General features: G+C 57.7%; 1 protein-coding gene across 1 annotated transcript; it reads right to left on the bottom strand.

Moving 5' to 3' along the window:
- Nucleotides 1-11: 11 nt before the first annotated feature.
- HCN2 (hyperpolarization activated cyclic nucleotide gated potassium and sodium channel 2) lies at nt 12-20,795 on the bottom strand. The gene is made up of 8 exons (XM_084795500.1): nt 20,213-20,795; nt 11,324-11,747; nt 9,965-10,126; nt 7,649-7,867; nt 5,952-6,098; nt 2,034-2,274; nt 1,733-1,897; nt 12-1,265 (listed from the first exon to the last, which is right to left on the bottom strand). The coding sequence occupies exons 1-8, from the start codon at nt 20,755-20,757 to the stop codon at nt 583-585; spliced, it is 2,586 nt and encodes an 861-aa protein (XP_084651626.1). The 5' UTR covers nt 20,758-20,795; the 3' UTR covers nt 12-582.
- Between the last annotated feature and the right edge of the window lie 400 nt (nt 20,796-21,195).

The following is a 21,195-nucleotide window of genomic DNA, read 5'->3' as shown; positions in this document are numbered from 1 at the left end:
AGACGCTGCGCTGGGCGCCAATGCTGTCGTTTATTGCGCGGAATGGGGTGTGGGTTAATGGGGCGTGGGGGCCGCTGCTGCCTCGTCAGTACATTCATGGCGACGGCGGGGACCCAGCCTTGCCCCCACGCCGGCTTGGCCATGAAGCCCGCCCCTGGGTGCCCGAGGGAGGTCACCACAGACGCGAGGGCAGGGGCCGGCTGGTTATTGCGTGAGCTTGCCGGGGGCAGAGGAAAGCCAGCGGGCCGAGTATTGCACTTGATCCATATCCCTCCTTGGCGGCCACCGCACATGCGGGGCACAGCCAGGTCCTCGGCCAGGGCCGCCCCCGTCCCCGTCCCAGGTTGGGGCTGAGGCACCGAGGTGATCGCGCCCCTCCCTTTCCCGTGCGTGGCCGCCGCTGGGGCAGGGGCGATGGGGGTGGGCGCAGGGCGATGGGGGGGACAGCCGGGCGCAGGGCCGCCCGCCGCCTAAGCTACCTACGTCCCTCTATGGCTTCTGCACGGGCACGGGCGGGCGGCGCGAGGCATGGCTTTGGTGTGGATGACGGCCCCGCCCGGCCCGCGGGGCGGCGCGCAAGGGTCACAAGTTGGAAGAGAGGCGCGAGCGCGCAGAGTCCAGCGGGTCGAGGCCGCCGGCCGCGCCCGGCGAGGCTGAGTCCCTACGGTCCGGGCTGGGCGCGGCGGTCCGGGCGGTGGGCGCAGGTCCCAGGCGCGGCGTGGAGCTGCTGGCCGGGCGCGCGGATACCGCAGGACTGGGCGTAGGCGCCCCGTGTGGCAGCGAGGGCTGCGAGGCGGACAGCGGGCGTGAGGCGCGGCTCAGGCGGCGCGCCGGTAGTGCGGGCCCCACGCGCGTGGCCGGAGAGCCGGGCGCACCGTAGGGTGAGGTCCGCGGTGCCCGGGGGCTGGAGGGCGCGGCCGGGGGGCTGGCGGCTGGTGGCCCCGGCGAGGCTGCAGGAGGCGGAGGCCCCGGGGGCGCGCGGCGCACAAGGCGTGGGGAGCCGAGCGCCAGGGGACCCACAAGCGGGCGCGCCACCTGTGGGCAGAAGCTCATCGCCACAGCCTGCTGCAGCGTGGCGATGGCCGAGGTGACCTGTGGCGGTGGCGGTGGCGGAAAGAGCCCCACACGCTGGCCCAGCTCTGCCTGCTGCACCATCTCACGGTCGTACTTGACGATCTCCTGGATGATGGCATTCTCCTGGTTGTTGAACACGCCGGAGCTGAGGTCGTGCTGAACCTTGTGCAGCAAGATGGAGTTCTTCTTGCCTGTGGGCAGAGGGAGGGGTGGGGTCGGGGTCAGTGCCGGCCTGGGCACCTGCCTAGCAGCAAGCACGAGGACTGCGCCTGCTGCGAACTGCACAGCTAGCTCGCACGACTACATGCAGCTGGCATGTTCTGCGCACCCACTGTGTGCAGATTCCAGGGAGTGTCTGTCATGTGCAGGCACATGACCTCTGACCCATCCTGCCCCGCTGCACTCAATCTGATTCCTCTATCTTGTCATCCGCGAGGACTCCCTCCACCCCTCCCCACCCCACATGCCCCACACAGGCCACCAGCCTCCTCCCAGATGTTGCTCAACACACCTAGCATAGTCTATACCAACAATGTACCTCCAGACCTCCCCTGTTCACCCCGGGGCAACACCCTCCCCCTCCCCCACGCCACCCGGACACCCCTCAGCGCCCCGTGCTTTATGTATGCCCGTGCTCCCCCTTCCCCCGGCGGCTCACCGATGCGGTCCAGGCGATCGATGGCCACGGTCTCGAAGGCACGCCGCATCATGGGGTACTCCTCCAGCACCTCGTTGAAGTTGTCCACGCTCAGCGAGTAGAGGCGGCAGTAGGTGTCAGCCCGCACGCTGGCTGTGCGCCGGCCCCTTGTGAGCAAGCAGATCTCTGCAAAAACAAGCGTGGAGCCTCAGCGGCCCAAGCTGCGGACAGCTGCCCGCCCAGCACGCCCTCCAGCTGATGGACCAAACCCTCCTGGGGCCTGAGCTGTCCAGATATCTCAGCCTTGCCACGGGGTACTCACCCCCAAAATAGGAGCCATCCGACAGCTTCATCTCCTTGTTGCCCTTGGTGAGCACGCTCACCACCCCGTGCTGGATGAAGTACATCTTCTTGCCAATGGTCCCCTCTCGGATGATGTAATCACCGGGCTGGAAGACCTCAAACTTAAGCTTTGTCAGCATGGCGGTGACGAAGTTGGGGTCTGCGTTGGCAAACAGCGGCATGGACGCCACCAGCTTCCGGCAGTTGAAATTCACGATTTCCTGCAGGTGGGAGGGAGGTTGGCTAAGTGACTGGTAAGGAATCAGGCCCTCGGATTCCTCTGTGCTACGCGGTGGCCCCTCCCCCCATCCAACTTCCTAGAGAGATACTGGAGGCCAGGGCAGGAGATGGGCTCAAGACATACAGGGTGGCGCAGGCCTTTAATCCCAGCACTCGGGGAGGCAGAGTCAGGCGGATCGCTGTGAGTTCGAGGCCAGCCTGGTTTACAAAGCGAGTCCAGGACAGCCAAGGCTACACAGAGAGACCCTGTCTCGGAAAAACAAACAAGACATACAGGGAAGTCCCCACAGCACCAGGGCACAGGCAACACCGGACTGGAGAAAGCCAGAATAGCTAAAGAGAAAGTAAAAGTGGTCTCTCGGGGCTGGAGAGATGGCTCAGTGGTTAAGAGCACCACCTGCTCTTTCCAGAGGTCTTGAGTTCAATTCCCAGCAACCACATGGTGGCTCACAACCATCTATAATGAGATCTGATGCCCTCTTCTGCAGATAAAGCACTCGTATACTATTTTTTTAAAAAGTGGTCTCTTTTTCAGCAGTTAGGCTGGGTGGGGCTCAGGGGGCGGTGCTTGCTCCTGGCCTGCCCTGGGTCCCATCCCCAGCGTGTGTAACCCAGGAGGTCAGCATGCCTGTCGTCACAGCACTGTGGGGGTGGGAGGATTAGGAGTTCAAGGTCATCCTCACCTATACAGGGACATTCTAGGACATCCTGAGCTACATGAGATCCTGTCTCACGGAAACGGAACCCTTGTGAAGGGAAGGGGGACCACGCCACATGCGTCCTCGGCCTTTAGTTAGGGCATTCATTCTCTCATTGTTACATACTCAATGTAACTCCCAGCCAGGCCGAGGCTTGCTTGTGCTGCTTAAACAGCTGGGTCTAGGCAAGGTCATTGCCAAGAACAAACAAGCAAATCCCAGCAAGAAACCCGTGGCGAAGGAGACCAGCCTCCGTGACTCACTTGTCACTGTCATGACAAGGCTGGCTGTGAGCACAGGCCCTGCCAAGGGGGGCGGGGGGAACTCTGAGGAACGTGTGAAAAAGTGAGCATCCAGGCCGGGCTAGTTGGCTCAGGCCTGCCATCCCACAGCACTGGGGGGGGGGGGGGCTGAGGCAGAAGGATTGCCTCAAATTTAAGCCTACCTTGTGATGACAGTGAAACCTTGTCTCAAAAATGAAAAAGGGAGCTGGGCGTGGTGGCGCACCCCTTTAGTCCCAGAACTCGGGAGGCAGAGGCAGGTGGATCGTTTGTGAGTTCGAGGCCAGCCTGGTCTACAAAGGAAGTCCAGGACAACCAAGGCTACACAGAGAAACCCTGTCTTAAAAAAAAGAAAAGAAAAGAGTCATTGGCGGTGGCGCACACCTGTAATCCCAGCACTCGGGAGGCAGAGGCAAGCGGATCTCTGTGAGTTTGAGGCCAGCCTGATCTACAGAATGAGTTCCAGAACAGCCAAGGCTACACAGAGAGACCCTGTCCCAAAAAACAAAAACAAAGAAAAGAAGGAAAGAAAAAGAAGGCTAGGAGGAGATGGCTCCACAGTTACAGGCACCGAGCTGTTCCAGACGACCTGGTGTCAGTGCCCTCTTCTGGCTGCTCCTGGCACTGTGTGCACGTGGGGCCCAGACAGTCACGCAGCCCAAACACCCATACACATAAAATGAAAACAAAAATTTATTTAAAAAAGAAATGTTGGACTGGAGAGATGGCTCAGAGGTTAAGAACACTATCTGCTCTTCCAGACCTCCCTAGTTCAATTCCCAGCAACCACTAGGTGGCTCACAGCCATCTACACTGGGATCTGATGCCCTCTTCTGGCCTGCAGGTGTAATATATATATATGTGCGTGTATATGTATGTATGTATCTATATACATACATACATATACATACATACATATATACACACATATATATCACAAATAAATAAATAAATCTTTGTTTATTTTTTTAATTTTTTGGTGTTTCAAGACGGTTTCTCTGTGTAACAGCTCTGGGTGTCCTGGAACTCACAGAAATCCCCCTGCCTCTGTCTTCCAAGTACTGGGATTAAAGGCATGCGCCACCACTGCCCAGCTTATTATTTTTTATTTTTTTATTTTTTATTTTTTGGTATAAATAAATAAATCTTAAAAAACAAGAAAGAAATGTTTCCTTTGGGCTGCTGGTAAAGTTTTGGAACTGGAGATGGATGCCTCTGCTATAAACCTGTGTACTTCATGCACTCTGTGGCCTGTGAGCCACAAAGGATCAAGGGAGAGTAACAATCCAATATTGTTGACTATCTCCAAGTCTATTAAGCAGAGGCTGCCTCCTGGGATGTGCCCACATAGCCCTGGGCCCCAGCCCAGAGGCTCCCAAGGCTCTGCACAGGTACCTAGCCTCCCAGCCTTGGCAGGCGCCTCCTGAAAGCCCCTCGTGAGGGCCTCTGCCCTGGCCATGCCCCCCGCCTGGGAGTAGACATCCATGCCCTTGGCTCTGCACACTTGCCCCACACTGACTATCATCGCTGTCCCTCACGTCTCCCCAGCACCCCTGACTGACAGCAAGCCTGCGGCTGAGCCCTGGAGCCCTGGAACCTGTACATGGGACTTTTTTTTTTAAATGGAGTCTTTGAAGAGTTATTCAGGTGAAATCAAGCTTTAAGGGACCCTTGTGACCGCGGGGGAAGGGGTACAAAGCGAGGACAGCACTGGGGGATGGCTCAAGTCAACGAAGTGCTCGCTACCTAAGCACCTCAACACACGCGTAAGAAGCTTAGCATCCCAGGTCTGGGGAGGCAGAGACAGGACCGCCCCCCACAGACTTGCTTGGTCAGCCTGCCTAGCTGAATGGCTGAGCTCCAGGCCAGAGAGAGACGGTATTCTCAATGCCTGAATCCAAACTTGTCTTCTGGCAAGGCTGTGTGCACCTGCACACACACAGACACGTGCACATGTGCATTTAAAGACAGCTGGAGAAAGCGTCTGTTGCTCAGGCATGGGGTCTGGGTCCCAGAACCCACATCTGGTGCCTCACAGATGGCTGTGACTCCAGCTTTAATGGGTCAGACACGACTCCTGCCCTCCATGGGCATCTGCACAGACACTGGTGGGTGCTTGCGTACGAATGCATGCACACCAAGTAAAGTCTTTAAAGGTGGGGGGCTGGAGAGATGGCTCAGAAGTCAGAGCACTGTTCTTTCCAGAAAGCCCGGGTTCGACTCCCAGCACCAACATGGTGGTTGACAACTGTCAGGAACTCCAGTTCCAGGGAATCTAATATTCTCCTTGGCCTCCGCAGGCACCACATATGTACTTGGTGCAGAGATATACATGCAAAGCCCCCACACACACACATGAGCTAAGTAAGGACCCTGGATGACGGGAGAGGTGGAAAGGACCCTCCCCTAGGGTTTTGGAGCGATCACGCCTGCACAGATGCGTGTTTCACGCCTTGCACCTGGGAGACTTCGTGCTTGCAGCTGGCAGGCAAGCAGGCGTTGGCCTAGGAGGGCCTGGGAGACTTGCCCAGCTGGGCTTGAACAGGCTGCTCAGATCTGACCCTGTGGGTCCCACCTGCGCCCTGTCAGCTTGTCCACGGGACCCTGGGCACAGGTGGGTGTGTGGGCTGCTGGGATGTGGCTGAGACTGCCCAGGTCCTGTGACTGCAATCACCTCACCTCACGCAGTGGACTGTTGAGCTCCCCGAGGATACTGTCCTCATCAAACATCTTCCCCTGGTACCGGTGCTCGTAGTAATCGTGGATTTTCTGGCGGAAGTCGGCAGGCAGTTTGTGGAAGGACATGTACTGTTCTACTTGCTTGTACTGAGGGGAGGAGAGCAGGGTCAATGTTCACCCCAGAGCCAGGCCTGGCCCAGTGCCACCCAGCGTGGTCCACGGAGATGACAAGCCCAGCAACGCAAACCACAAATGATAGCTGGCCTCAAGTTTGCTATGTAGCCAAGGATAGATAACCTTACACTCCCGATCTTCCGGCCTCTGCCTCTCAAGTGCTGGGATGCCAGACATGGGCCACCACAGAACGTTTCTGATGCCAGAGTGGAACCTAGGTCTTCATGGATGCTCGGCCAGCACGGCAGTCACTGAGTCCCCTCCCCAGGCCAGCATGGTGGTCACTGAGTCCCCTCCCCCAGCAAGCACAGCGGTCACCAAGTCCCTTCCCCAGGGTCTCACTCTGAAGCTCAGGCTGGCCTGAAATTTGAATTTAGCTTTCCAAGTCCTGGCGTGACAGCTTGAGACACCACGCCTACCCAGCAGATATATTTGTGTTTAAGCCTGATCTTGGTCAGGTATAGTGGTGCGCCCCTTTAACCCCGGCTGGGGGTGGGTGGGTCAGGAGTTCAAGGTCATCCTTTGTTGCATAGCTAGTTTGAGGCCATTCTGGGTTCTGTGATACCATATCTATCAAAATGTCTTTATTGTGAGGCAGGCTGTGCTGGTGCGTGCCTTTAATCCCAGCACTCAGGCAGAGGCAGAGGCAGGTGGATCTCTCTGAGCTCCAAGCCAGCTTGGTTTAGAGTGAGTTCCAGGGCAGCCAGGGCTGCACAGAGAAACCCTGTCTCGAACCCCGCCTCCCAAAAAGCCAACAAATAAGTCTATTGTGTAGGCACCTCGGGTGCCTGGCTCATATTTCCGAGACGCGGCTATATATAGCGTCAGCATCAGTATGCATGCTGAGTCCCATCCACAGCCCTGGCCTGGGACCTGGGGACCAACACAGAGGCAGCCCCTCCTTAGCAGGGCTGGGGTGTGGGTGCCAGGCTGTCCCCAGCACAGTACCCCAGGGCTGCCCCAGCCACAGCTGCCCTTATCTCAGCGGACCCCGTGACGACGGGTGGGTGGCAGCACCAGCTCATGTTTGGGTGCGAGACCGAGGCTTCCGGACGAGGGCAAATGGCACAGAGCCCAGCTGACCGGGTTAGCACTGTAGGGGGCGGGGAAGAGGGACCCATTGCAGAGAGCAAGGGTGCAGGTGCCATGTGGCCTAAAGCAGCCGCCCCTACTACTGGCCCTGAGGACACACTCCTGCAGAAGGCAGACGGAAACGGCTGACAACTACTCTTTCCAGAGGTTCACCCTGCTTCCCAGCCACCCTCATGGCACTGATACCCCAGAACACTCAGAACTGGACCCCAGGGACTGGTCTTGTTGGTTTGAAACTCCATGGGTTCCTGTCCCCTTCCCTCATCTGTCCCCGATCTGGCTCCTTCCTGTGAGTCTGTCCTGGTTTAAGGAACCCTTAGAACCAGGGGGTTACGTGGCCCCCTCAGACTCTAGGTAAGCCACCTCCTCATACCCAGGGCAGGCCCATCTCCTCCCAGCTCAGACCGGAGGCACGGCCTCCCGCCCCTGACCTTCTCCTGGTATTGCCGCCGTGAGGAGTCCAGGGACTGGATGAGCGCCGTGGCGTGCCCGATGAACATGGCGTAGCAGGTGGCCCCCACGATCATGCTGAGCATGGTGAGCCAGATGTCCGTCATGCTCTCGGGCGCCTGCCGCCCGTAGCCGATGCAGAGCATGTGGCTCATCGCCTTGAAGAGCGCAAAGGAGTAGAGCTCGCTCCAAGAGTGGTTCTGCAAGGTCAGCAGAGGCCGTTCAGGGAGGCCCTTGAGCCCACCTGCCCCCTCCCCCAGCCCCCACCCCCGTGAGCACAGGATGGGGTGAGCTCCCCATGACCAGAGGTAACCAAGGCAGTCTCAGGCAGAGGACACGGGCAACAGCAGGGGCAGGCCTGATGCCACCAGGGGAGACTAAGCCTCACAGGGGTTGCACTCAAGGTCAAGAGTGTCCACTTTGGGTCCTTGGGACACTGGGATAACATCCGAGGGGCAGAGAGGGGAGCGGTCCACCCCCAGATGTCCTCAGTTGACCCGGCCAGGAAAGGGGGGGCACTGGGCCCATGCAGGAAATGGAACTGCTTGTGCAGGCAGCGGCGGGACAATAGGCTCCTCAGCCGGGGCAGCTGTGCCAGGCTCCTGGGAGGGGCCTTTGTGGGTTCTCCCTCCCCGGCTGCAGACTCCACTGATGCCTGAGTGCTGTGTCCTGACTGACACACACACCAAGCTTCAGTGAGGCCCTGGCCTGGGGTGTAGCCCTCGCTAAAGACTGTTCCCACACTTTCACTGTTCTGAGATGAAACCTTACTAAGGCCTCAGAGATGCTTGGCGGGTGCTTGTCACTGAGCCATGTCCTCTAGCCTTCCTGCCAGCCCCTCGATGTGGGATTCTAGGCGGGGCTCTACTGCTGAGCCACCCTCAGCCCTTCTTTTTTTTTTTAAAGATTAAAAAAAAAAAAAGATTTATTATGTATACAGCATTTTGCCTGCAGGCTAGAAGAGGGCACCAGATTCCGTTATAGATGGTTACGAGCCACCATGTGGTTGCCAGGAACTGAACTCAAGAAGAAAAGCAGTCAGTGCTCTTAACCTCTGAGCCATCTCTCCAGCCCCACCTCAGCCCTTCTTTGCTCTGTTCTGAGACGGTCTTGCTACTTTGCCGGTGCTAGTGTTAAACCTGCTATCGGCCTGCAGCTGCCTCTCTCTCTTAGAAGCTGCCAGAGACTCTTTTCAACTGTCTGTGATACAAACATGGGGACAACAGGCACTAGGGGTTGTTATTTTGTAGGGCTTGTGGTAACAACTTTCCCCTTTGAAGGTTGTTTTGGTTTTAACTACATTTGCATAAAGACAAAAAGGGAAGCTGGTGGGAGTACACACTTGTCACCCAGCACTCTAGAGGTCACCCTCAGCCAGCTAGTGAGCCTGAGGCCAGTTGGGACTGGAGAGATGGCTTAGCAGGTAGGAACATTGGCCGGTTTTCTGGAGGGCCTGAGCTGGGTTCCCAAAACTCACATGGTAGCTCACATCCACCTGGAACTCCAGCCTCAGAGGGTCTGATGCCCTCTTCTGGCCTCCAAGGGCACTGCACTCATGTGCACATACCCTCATACATACACATAATTCAAAAACAACAACACATAAACCTAATATGAACTCTTTTAAACAAACAAGTAAGGGGGTTATTCATCTGTTAAGAGCACGTGTTGCTCTTGAAGAGGACACCAGTTCAGTTCTCAGCACGACGCACATTCATAAATTCAGGTCTAAGGGATCTGACATCCTCTTCTGATCTCTGTGGGTCAGATATATACACACACACATACAGGCAAATACATTCATAAAATGAAATAAGTCTAAAATAAAATAAACTTTTTTCTTTCTTTTTTTTTTTTCAAGATAGGGTTTCTCTGTGTAGCCCTGGCTACCTGGAACTAGCTCTGTAGACCAGGCTGGCCTTGAACTCACAAAGATCCACCTGCCTCTGCCTCCCAAGTGCTAGGATTAAAGGCCTATGCTGGCATGCCCAGCTTAAAAAAACAAAACAAAACAAAACTTTAAGTAAAACATTTTTTGAAGTAAGAAGATCACTGAATAGCGTATCCGCATGACACGAAAAAATGGAGCTGCGCTGCCTCAGGGGGCTCCTGGGTACCTTGGCAGGCGTCAGCCACCAGGGCAAGGAAGGCTGAAGGATCCCCAGGGGGCACTAGTGGGCACCATCTGTCACAGCAGGTAGGAGCTTTGCTCCCTACAGAGGACCTCAGGCAGGCCCGGTGGGCGGGCACGGGGCCCAAGGGCAGGCTGCACTGTCGCTCTGCCAGAGGGCACTTACCACCATGTTGTTGATGGACACCCAGCAGTCGCTGGGGAAGTCCTGCAGCATGGGAACCAGGAACTGTAGGCAGCCGTCCCAGTGGCACAGCAGGAGCATCATGCTGATCAGATTGCAGATGCGCATCACCGCGCTTGCCAGGTCGTAGGTCATGTGGAAAATCTGAGAGGGGGCACGGCGGACACCTCTGTTTGCTCTGAATTCCCATCAGCCTCACCCGTGACCCATCATCCTTCCCCAGGCCTGTCCCCACCCACTGGACCCACCCTCCAAGTTCCAGGGGCTCCAGGGTTAGGAGTCATGGGGCTTGAACCCACAACCCTGAGATTAACAGTCTCATGCTCTACCGACTGAGCTAGCTGGGCTACAAGGAGTGGGCAGATTCGGGGCTGGAGCCTGGGGTCTTGAATTGGGAGGGAGGTGACTGCAGAGGTCTGAGCTTCTTTCCCCCACATCTTACAGGGCACAGGAAGAGGCATGGTAAGAACTCGGTGAGGCTGTCTGAAGGTCTCCCCAAAGTCCAGTGTCCTGAAGGTACTAGCCCTGACTCCAGGGGGTAGGAGGAGTTCAATGGGGTGGGGGTCCCCAAGGCTATCTGATCTCCAGCCCTGCCCCTGAGCCTATTACTACAGTGTGAGTTGTCCCCTGTCCTGATCCTTCACCTAGAAATGAGCGTCATCCCCCCCCCCCCTACAGACTTGCACATCTCCCTGTGATCTAACCCTGGGCTTTCCATGCCAGACAGACCTGAGGTGTGGCCCCTTCCCTTAAGGCTCCAACAGTAAGAGTCCTGCCCTGTGTTCTTGTCAGCACCCCCCTGCAACCTTGCTCCCACCACTTGTGGCACTCAAGGGCCCAACCTACAGCTTTGACTCTACCTTCAGAGGCCCATCTTAGTTCCTGATAGAGGCCTTAGCCCCAGTTCCTCTTCCGGCCTCAGCCTTGGCCACACCCACAACCCAAAGCCAGGATGTCCCAGGATTGGCATCCATGTGGGCCCCACCTCCACAACTCTGCAGCCTTGACCCAGGCACAGCCCAAAGTCCTACAGCCCTGGTTTGTTTCTTGTGACCCTGCCCCTCAAGACCCCGCCCTGGTAATACTGACGTCTATGTCTCTCACGGGCACCCCAAGTCAAAGCTCTGGCCCTAAAGCCATGGCCACACCCACGCCAAAGTCCCACCTTCAGGTCATTGGCTCCATCCACAGAATTACTTGGGTTCCACTCAAGCCCAACACCTAAAACCCGACACCCAAGTCCCTACCTGCAAACCCCGCCCCTAATCCTGCCCAAACGCAGGGTACTCAAGACCACATCCTTGGGGCCCCGCCCACACCTGTCTTCTCCCCGCCCCTCACCTCCTCCCACTGGTGGATATAGCGGATGAGCCGAGAGAGCCGCAGCAGCCGCAGCAGGCTGAGGATCTTGGTGAAGCGCACGATGCGCAGGGCGCGCGCCGTCTTGTAGACCTCGGAGTCGATGCCCTTCTCCACGATGAGGAAGATGTAGTCCACCGGGATGGACGACACGAAGTCCACTACGAACCACGTGCGCAGGTACTTTTTCTTTATCTTTTCGGGGTCCAGGATGATCTCCGTGTTGTCCTCAATAACGATGCCGGTGCGGAAGTTCAGCACCAAGTCCATGAGAAAGAAGGTGTCCGAGACCACGTTGAAGACGATCCACGGTGCAGTGGTCTCGTCCTTGAAGAAAGTGATGCCCACAGGGATGATGATGAGGTTCCCCACCATGAACAGCAGCATGGTGAAGTCCCAGTAGAACCTGGCGAGAGGCAGGATGCTCACACCTCCTGGCTTTGACCCCGGGAGTCCCTTCTGGGGCCCCACCCCAAGGTTGTCCTATCTGGGACCCAAACCTAAGGGTGGGGATGGGTCTCTGGACACCAACAAGGTGATCTCTTTCTAGGGCCCCAACCCAAAGATGGGTCTCCTAACACTAAGGCTGGTTTCCAGAACCCCACCCCAAGATGGTCTCCAACCCCAACCCTACGGTGGTCATTGGAATCTCAACTTTAGGTGGTCTCTCTTTGGGATCCTAACCCTAAGAGGCTTTCTCTCTCTGGGACCCCAACCCTAAAAGGGTCCCTCTCTGGGACCCCAACCCTCAGGTGGTCTCTCTCTGGGACTGCAAGACTAATGGGGGGTTCTCTCTGGGACCCCAACCCTAAAGGGGTCTCTCTCTGGGACCCTAACCCTAAAGGGGTCTCTCTCTGGGACCCCAACCCTCAGGTGATCTCTCTCTGGGACCCCAACCCTCAGGTGGTCTCTCTCTGGGACCCCAACCCTAAGGTGGTCTCTCTCTGGACCACAACACTAATGGGGGTCTCTCTCTGGGACCCCAACCCTAAGGGGTAGGTCTCTTTGAGGGACCCCAGATCATAAAGAACCCTCCTGATCCCAGGCAGGCAGGGTCCCCCTCTCTGACCCACTCTGACCTTGCCTTGACGGTACCTCCAGACCGCAGAGAAGGCTCAAAATAGATTAAACAGTTCACATGACCAAAGAGGGACAATGTGCCCGGCACAAGCCTGGCCTTCAAAAAGGTTGGGAGCACCTGGGAGCTGGGAGGTGGCACACCACTGGGTGTGGGCGGGAGGCTGAAAGCCAGGTAGGGGTACAGGGTAAGGGCTTGTCAGGCATACTCGTACCCAGCAAGAGCTACAGGGACCACACCGTAGTGAGGCGCAGCTCTTGCAAGGGACAGCTGGTCACCTCAAGAAACACCTTAGAGAGCCTGGTGGCCACAGATGTCATCCCAACACTTGAGAGGAGGAGGCAGGCGGGTCTCTGTGAGTTCGAGGCCAGCCTGGTCTACAAAGTGAGTCCAGGACAGCCAGGGCTCCACAGAGAAACTCTATCTCAAAACAAACAAACAAACAAACAAACAAACAAAAATGGAGAGTGGTCTCCCCACCCCTGGACAGTGCCAGCCCCTTTGTATTACTGGAGGTCTGGCATGACCCTCTGAATTTGGGGCTCCCCATAGGCACAGAGCCCACTGTTTCTAGAGCACACAAACTGGGGCACTCCCCGGAATCAGCTCAAAGGAGTGACGCGTCACGGTGCAGCATCGTCGTCTGTGTGCTGGCTCCTTCTGCCGGCCTGTACCTCATGGGCACAGTTATAAACATGCCCAGCGGGCGACCAGCACTTCACTTTAGAGAACTGAGCTCAAGGAAATAGTCCAAAGAGAGAGAGAGAGAGAAAAAAAAATTTTAAGTGGTTTGTACTGGGGCACTGACGGCAGCTCAGACTGTGAGAGCCAAGGGCTGGACAACACCCAGTGTCTCCGGCACATCTCTGTGCTGGCACCTGCCATGCACGAGTGACCTTGGACAAGCTTCTCTGCTTCTCGGGAACTTTAGTCTCTTTGTCTTCTTCAGCCCAAAATGGTGTGTGTGGTTGTGTGTGTGTGTGTGTGTGTGTGAAGCCCTTTTGTGGAGGATCCTGTTGACCTGTGAAGCTCCTCACACACCCTCTTGGTGAGGACAAGACCTCCAGAGCCGAGGGATGGGGGTGGGGGAGGGGGGGGTCATCAAACCTCAACAGATTTAAAGATTTCTCTTTTGTTGAACTGGGCGCAGTGGTGCATGTCTTTAATCCCAGCACTTGGGTGGCAGAAGCAGACAGGATCTCTGTGAGTTCGGGGCCAGCCTGGTCATGCATGCCAGAAGAGGGTACCAGGTCACATGACAGATGGTTGTGAGCCACCATGCGGGTTGATGGGAATTGAACTTAGGACCTCTGGAAGGGCAGCCAGTGCTCTTAACCTCTGAGCTATCTCTTTGGCCCAAGAGTTCTTTTTAAATTATATGTATGTTAGCCAGGTGTGGTGGCATGCACCTTTAATCCCAGCACTCAGGAGGCAGAGGCAGGTGGATCGCTGTGAGTTCGAGGCCAGCCTTAGTTGTTTCTAGTTCCCCCCAACCACAGATGGTTACCACCAATGGTGGTGGTTTCTAGTCCCTGTTGACCTCTGGTTGCTCTTTCGCAACCTGGACAAAGGGAGTCCAGGACAGCCAAGGCTACACAGAGAAACCCTGTCTTGGAAAAAACAAACAAACAAACAAACAAACAAACAAAAGTATGTGTATGTTTGTCTACCTGAGGCCCTGTGCATGTGAGTGCAGTCCACGAGGAGGGCAGAAGTGGGCGTCTGACTCCCCTGGAGCCGGAGTTACAGGAGATTGTGAGCCAACCCACTGAGGGGGAAAGAACCAAACTCCACTTTTCTTTAAGAACACTGCTGAGCATCTCTCAGCCAAAAATAACCGCTTTAATTTTTGGGCACGGATCTGGACAGCACTGGTGTCTCAGGCCATGATGAGAGATCCTGTCACTTGGCACTCTGAACTGCTGTCCCCAGAATCCGTCATGAGGTTTGGCCCCAACCTCTCCCTCTCTGGACCGAGGATGCCTTCCTTCTCTTTGGAGAAAGAGCCATTGAATAAAACAAGTGCGAAAGAGCAACCAGAGGTCAACAGGGACTAGAAACCACCACCATTGGTGGTGACCATCTGTGGTTGGGGGGAACTGGAAACAACTAAGGATGGGCCAAGAAACCACCAGGGGGACCCAGAAACCACCGGGGGGGTTTCAGTGGTTATGGGAAGGAGGCTTAGAAACGGTTAGAGGGGCCTGGAAACAGTCTGAAGAGCCACAGCGGACACCTAGCCTTCTAGGCTGCAGCTCCACGTCTGCTTCTCGTCCCTTTCTGGGGTGGTCAGGGCCAGGCATACTTCCTACTGAGGCCCAAGGCTTGCCCAGAGGGAAGGGGGACCCAGGAGTCACGCGGGCCTGTCTTCTATCCCCAGCCACCCTGTCTACTGGCTGCATCTCCAGATCACACAGTATATGCTTGGAGAGGGAACAGGTAGGGTGGGGTCCGCCTGCTTTAACCCAAATGTTCCCCAACCTCATCCTCACCAGTCAACCTGGTCCCCACAGATATCGTCAGAAGGAAAGGGAGGGCTCAGACGTCCCATACCAAGGGAAACAGGCCAGGCACATCTGGATCCCCAGGGCTCTGCGGAGGTCCCCTCCCCTCCCCTCACCTCACCAGCCCCAAGCCGTGAGGCAGACATCCAGCTCGAGGGTGGTGGGTGGATCAGACACAGCTCTGACATCTCTCCCAGGCTGTGCACCCTTAAGTAGTGTCCCACCTTCTCCGAGGCTCCAGGTCTTATCAGCCCCACCTCTAGCAGGGACCTCAGGGACCTCAGGGACCTCTGGGCAGAGGTCAGTCCCCTGGAAGGTGTCAAGGCAAGAGAATCAAGAAGAGTTCAAAGACACCCTTAGCTACACAGTGAGTTTGAAGCCAGCCTGGGCTACAGGAGAGCCTGTCTCAAGTCTCAAAAGACAAATAACAAAACAAACTCCCCCAATAAAGAACAGTGAGTCCTAATGACATCACCTAATTCTATGAGAACTCTCTGGAGCTGTGGCCCCGGCTCCTCTGGGAGCGATTCTGGATGGCTAACACCAAATGAACTCTGTTTCCCCTCCACTGCCCTGCCAGTCTCAGCTCTGAAGGGAAACTGAGGCCCATGGATCATGGGGTAACATAGAAAAGCCCCTGCTGTTTTCAGCTGGATTCTTCTGGGGGTGGGTCTCAGCCCCCACTGGGACAATCCTAGGAGCTGGTAATTGAGCCCTTAAAGCCAGGCAAGGTCAGACCATGATGGCCCAACAAGGGCAGCCACATCACTCCAGGCAGACCCCAGATGTGGCCAGAAACCGTCTGCGATGGCAGATCCAAGCACAGCTGGAGGGATTAGAGGCGGGAGGTTGGGGATTACTGGATCAGGGCCTGAGCCCACCGAGTCCCCAGAGCAGGTGGCAGGGAAGACAGCTGGAGTCCCAGGTGCAGATGTTTGTAAAGGCCCATTGTATGCCAAGTGCCCAGGGACAGTGGAGGGACACACACACACACCCGCGCCCCAACCCCAGTTCCTATGGGGGGTTGGTTGAGGGGGAAATGCCCATCGGGCCGTATTTGCACTGTATGCCACGGAGGGGCCTGGGTAGGTGCTTGGAGGAGGTGGCATCTCCCCTCCTGAGCAGCTGGTATGAAGGCCCCGTGCCACCCACCGTGGGGCTTCCCAGGTGGAGGCAGAGGGATCTGCAGAGTGCTGGGAGATCCCGGCCTGGGCAGGTGTGGTACAGTCTGTCCCACTCAACTCAGGAATGATGTCAGAGTGGGGGATGGGGGGGTCATCTGATACTGTACTCGAGTGTGTCGGAAGCTGAACCGAAGGGTGTCTTAAGGGCAACCGAGGCCAAGTGGAGGAAAGGAGTCCTCCCCCCACCCCCACATTGGGGGTACCTAGGAAGAGGAGGCCTTGACCATCCTGATCTCAACCCCTCCCCCAAAGACTTTTTTTTATAGCATTGAGAGTTTTGGGGTCCCAACACTCCCACATGTGGAGGCAGGTGCATGCTTAAAACCCAGATCCTCGTTGATAATGCGATTTATTGTAGGGCCTCGATACAGGGCACATTTCCGGGGATTTACATGCAGGGAGCAACATCCTGACCTCACACTGACCCCTGGCCATCCAGTAACGGGATGTGGCTGGCCCAGGGACCAGCGTCCACAGGGCTGCGCTGTCTGGCTTTCTCCTCTTTCTCTCCAGGTATCACACCAGCCTAAGCATCCAGGCCTGGAACACTTTCCCCAACCCCTCAAACTTGCTTCTCCATAGAAGCTTCTCAGGGCCAGGGTTGATGTTCAGGAGAAGCAGACATACTGGGTGAGGAGGCAACTGCCTGTGATCCTAGCACCTGCCAGGATGAAGCAGGAGGATTGCTGTGAGTGGAAGGTTATCCTAGCTGCAGAATAAGCTCTGAAACTGGGAAGTCTATGGTGCCACGATCTCTTAGCAGGTGCAAAGCCTGGGCCACGGTTCCAGCCACACCGAAACTGGGCTTGGTGGCACCCTCCTGTCCCCCAGCACTCAGGGGATCAGGATTTCAAGGTCATCCTCCACTAGAATAAGTTTAAGACAAACCTGAGTTTCAGGAGACCCTGTCTCAATAGCATCCCCATTTTTTTTTTAAGAAAAAAAACAAAACAAAACAAAACAAAAACAGTGGGGAGGAGGAGGTAGTCACTGGATGAAAGTGCTTGCCACTACACCTGACTAACTGACCCTGGGACCCAGGTGGTAGAAGTGAGCCCTGACTCCACTGGCTCCACAAGTTGCCTTCCTCCGCTAACACATGTGGCACCCACACACATAGCTCACAAATGTAATAAAAATTGGAATGATAACTTTTAGCTGTTGGCACACAGTTTGGACAAAGTTCTATCAATCAGTTGGAAGAGGAGAAGAACCTCCCAGACACCATCAGACAACCCCCTTCCCCAACACCACAATCCTCCTTACATCTTGGGAAGTCGAGGCAGAGGCCTAAAGTGGTCCCCAGGCACCTTGCAGTCCTAGGGGACTCCGGAACAGAATTCTGCTAAGAACTTGGCTCCTCTAAGTCCCTGAGGAAAGCATGCTGCAGGCAACCAGTGCCCAAGGGCTCCGACAACACACAGACCTGCCTCCCTGGGCGCCTTCCCCTCCTGCCCAGGACGGGGTGGGCCAGTTCCTAGTCACCAACCAGTAAAGTCCCACCTGGATGTCAGTCAAGTCACAGGACAGAACCCCTGGGCAACCCAGTCAGAGCCAACAGAGGGAGACACTCAGGCCCTGTATAGGGAGAGGGGTCCCTGCCCTCTGCTCTGCATAAAGATTTTATGTACATACATACACACATATGGTTTTTCCTTTCCCAGGCTTGGGGGTGGGATCCCCCCTCCTTTTATGTTACATTAATTCTGTTGGCTACTCAGGAAACTGAGGCAGAGGGATGCTAAGTTCAAGGCCACTGGACAGCTTAACGAGACCCTATCTCAGAACAAGAGTGAGTAGAGAGTGAATTTCGGGTGTGCGGGGGTTCATCAGCAGAGACGCAGCCTGGTTTCACCCCAGATGGCCAAATTCAATCAATTTACTATCCACCAGTCAACTGTTACCTGGTGTTTCCAACAGCTCCTAAAGGCTCTGGAGACAGCCTTGGTCAACATCTGATAAGAAGGTTCTAGACGGGGCACAAGTCCCCAGACATGAAAGGTGGCGGCCCCATGAACCGGCTGTGAGACCTGAAGGCCTCACTGACTCCTCTGAGGCCAGGAACAGCCTCTCTCCTCTTCTCTGTTCGCTCATCCTCTATTTTACAGTCTAGTTCTCCAGACAAGACTCCTGCCTGTGGACCTCTTCATACTCCAGACACTCTACCAGCCACAGCCTGCACAGCCCTCCACCCACCCCTGCATCTGCACCCACAGGTTCCTCCACCTGCATCTGCACCCACAGGTCCCCCCCCCCCGCATCTGCACTCACAGCCCCCCCCAGCATCTGCACTCACAGGTCCCCCCCCCCGGCATCTGCACCCACAGGTTCCCCCCCGCCCGGCATCTGCACTCACAGCACCCCCATATCTGCACCCACAGGTTCCCCCCAGCATCTGCACTCACAGGTCCCCCCCCCGGCATCTGCACCCACAGGTCCCCCCCCCGCATCTGCACCCACAGGTTCCCCCCTGCATCTGCACCCACAGGTTCCTCCCCCTGGCATCTGCATCCACAGGTCCCCCCCCCAGCATCTGCATCCACAGGGCCCTATGGACAGGAACTCAATTCCTTCTCCTCCCAGCCTCCCCTCCCTACCCACCCCCAAACCGGCCACATGTCCCCACTTCAGGCAAGAAGCCAAGCCTAAGTAAGTCTGGCTTTATGTCCCCCACCTGTAGCCTGGGATGGGAGGGGGGGTGAGTAGCCCCCCACAGCCTGCCCCTCTGCCCTCCCTCCCCACGCCTTTCTCTGGCTGGCAGGCGGGCACTTGACTCCATCCACACTGGTCAACCAGGAAGTCTTGGCAAGCCGGCCCTCTAGTGTCATTTCACAGGTGGGAATAGAGCAGTTCTCAAGCCTGGGAGTCTGTGGAGCAATGCTCAGCCTGGCACTCAGGCTGGGGTATGGGGACAAGTCCTACTGGCCCTATCCCTGGGCATCTTCCCCACACTCAGGTTCCTGGTACAAGTGACACTCTGGTCTCAGGGAGGCTGTTCCTGGGCCTCTGTTTGCTCAGTTATCGAGCCCTGGAGATAAAGCGGGATGACAGAAATGAAGTCACCAGCGAACCATCCTTGTTCAAGAGTCAGTGTCCTGGGAGACTCATGCCTTAGGGAGAAGGGATCAGGGTACCAGAAGAGCAGGCGCCTCCCCAGGTCTCGGAGCTGTCCGTGGTCCTGAAACTTCAGGCTACACTTTGCCGGGACAGCGGAACCTTCTGTCCACAAACCTGCACCCTGTCGCCGAACGCAGCTATCCATCCCTACGGCCGCGGGTGTGTACATCCACCCGGGACATAAGCGCGCGCGCGCACAGCCAGCATCCCAACAGGTACTTTTGGAGTCCCACCAGCCACACCCCTAGGGACTCTCCCCTCCCCTTGATCCGCGGGCACACGCCCCCCACCAGGACCCCCTCAGGCAACACATCACAAGCTTGCCGGGGAAAGGAGAGACAGACGCAAACACTCGGGTCATGGCCTTACGCCAGCGCCTACCGCTGCTCGCAGCAGCCAACTCAGGCAACGTCCAGAACCACACACCCGGGATGTGTGGGGACTCAGGACGCGCCCGCCCTGGGCGCCAAAGAGGAGACCGTGGGAACGCGCGGCGCCCGCTTAATAACCCCCTCCCCGAAGCCTCCCCGGCGCGTCCTTTCCATGCGCCCTTCCTTCCTTCTTTCCTTCCTTCCTTCCCCTCTCTTCCTTCCTCCTCCTTTTCTTCCTTTCTCCTTTCTATCCATCCTCCCATCCTCGCTCCTGCTCCACGGCCTACGGGCGCCCACGTTCCCCTCTATTTGTCCTCTCCGCCCCTATGCGCTCAGACCCTGGCTCTGAGGCCGTGGCGCTCGCCCACCTCAGCCAGGACGCGCGGGAGGGGGCACGCCAGGGACCCCCCTCACCCCAGGCCTCTAAAAGGGCGGAGCCTCTGCACCCCAGGGTCTCTCGGGGGCGGGTCTGGGGCGCGCCCGAGGTCACCGCGAGGGGACTCCCCCCATCTTCGGCCTGTGCCCTGAATTGCCACCACCCCGAGGTCACCATCCGGGACGCGGCGCCCCGCCCTCTCCCGGGCGCGCCAAGGACGGGCCCCTCCCGGAGGCGGCACCTGAAGTCGCTGTAGGGGTGGATGATCCAGGCCCCCGCCGACTTCACGCGCTCCTGCTCGCGCTCTACGGCCTTCTGGCTGCCGAACATCCGCAGGGAGAACTTGTTGACGCCGGGCTGCAGGAGTGCTCCGAATTGGCGCTGCAGGAAGCTGGCCTGGCTGCCGCGCGGCTCGCCCGCCGGGCCCGCCTCCTCGCTGCCCGCCTCCTCGGCCGCCACGGGCCCCGAGGCCGCCCCGCGGCATGAGAACGACACCTTGGGGCCGCGCGCGGGGCCCTCAGGGCTGCACTGCGGCTCCCCGCGCCCGCACTCGCCATTCGCGCCGCCCTTGGCCGCGCCGAGGGTGCAGGAGCTGTCGCGGCTGCAGAGCCGGGCGCGCGGGCTGGGCTCGTCGGTCGACTCCGGGTGCGAGGGGGTCGTGGGGTTCGGGGGTGGCGCGGGTGGTGGCTGAGGGGGCGCGGGCGGCGGCGGCGGTGGCGGCGGCCCCGGCGCAGGGGTCGCGCCCGGACTATCGCCCGGCCGCCCGCCGCCCCCGCGCGTATCCATGGCGAGGCGGCGCCGGGCAGTGCGGAGCGGAGCGGCCGCCGCCGCCGCCGGCCGAGCCCGAGGGAGGGCGGAGCCAGGGGGCGGAGCCTCCGCTCGCGGGGGAGGGGCGGGGGCGTGAGCCCCGCCTCCACCTGCGCTACCCCCACCCCCACACGAGAATGGATGGGGGAAACTGAGGCTCGGGTCAGCAGGCAGGCTCCAGGTCAGTCAGCCCCTTAAGGCCTTGGAGATGAGATCAGGCTTGATTCCCCAGGGGAAACTGAGGCCAAGGACGCACCCAAGGTCACCGAGCACAGCTGGCCAGCTCTTGCCTCTGCGCGCCATGCAGGCCAGGATCTGGTCCGCTTTGGGGTTCCTCCGCGGTCACCGCGGGCGGAGCAACCGCTGACGCTCACCCCACGGGTGCCAACCCCTTTCTCGGCTCAAGGTGCCAGATTC

The sequence above is a fragment of the Acomys minous genome (assembly GCF_964271855.1).
Source record: "Acomys minous genome assembly, chromosome: 9".
In the NCBI taxonomy this organism is placed as follows: Eukaryota; Metazoa; Chordata; class Mammalia; order Rodentia; family Muridae; genus Acomys; species Acomys minous.
Note: the sequence above shows the minus strand (reverse complement) of the source record. Positions and strands in the feature narration are given on the sequence as shown.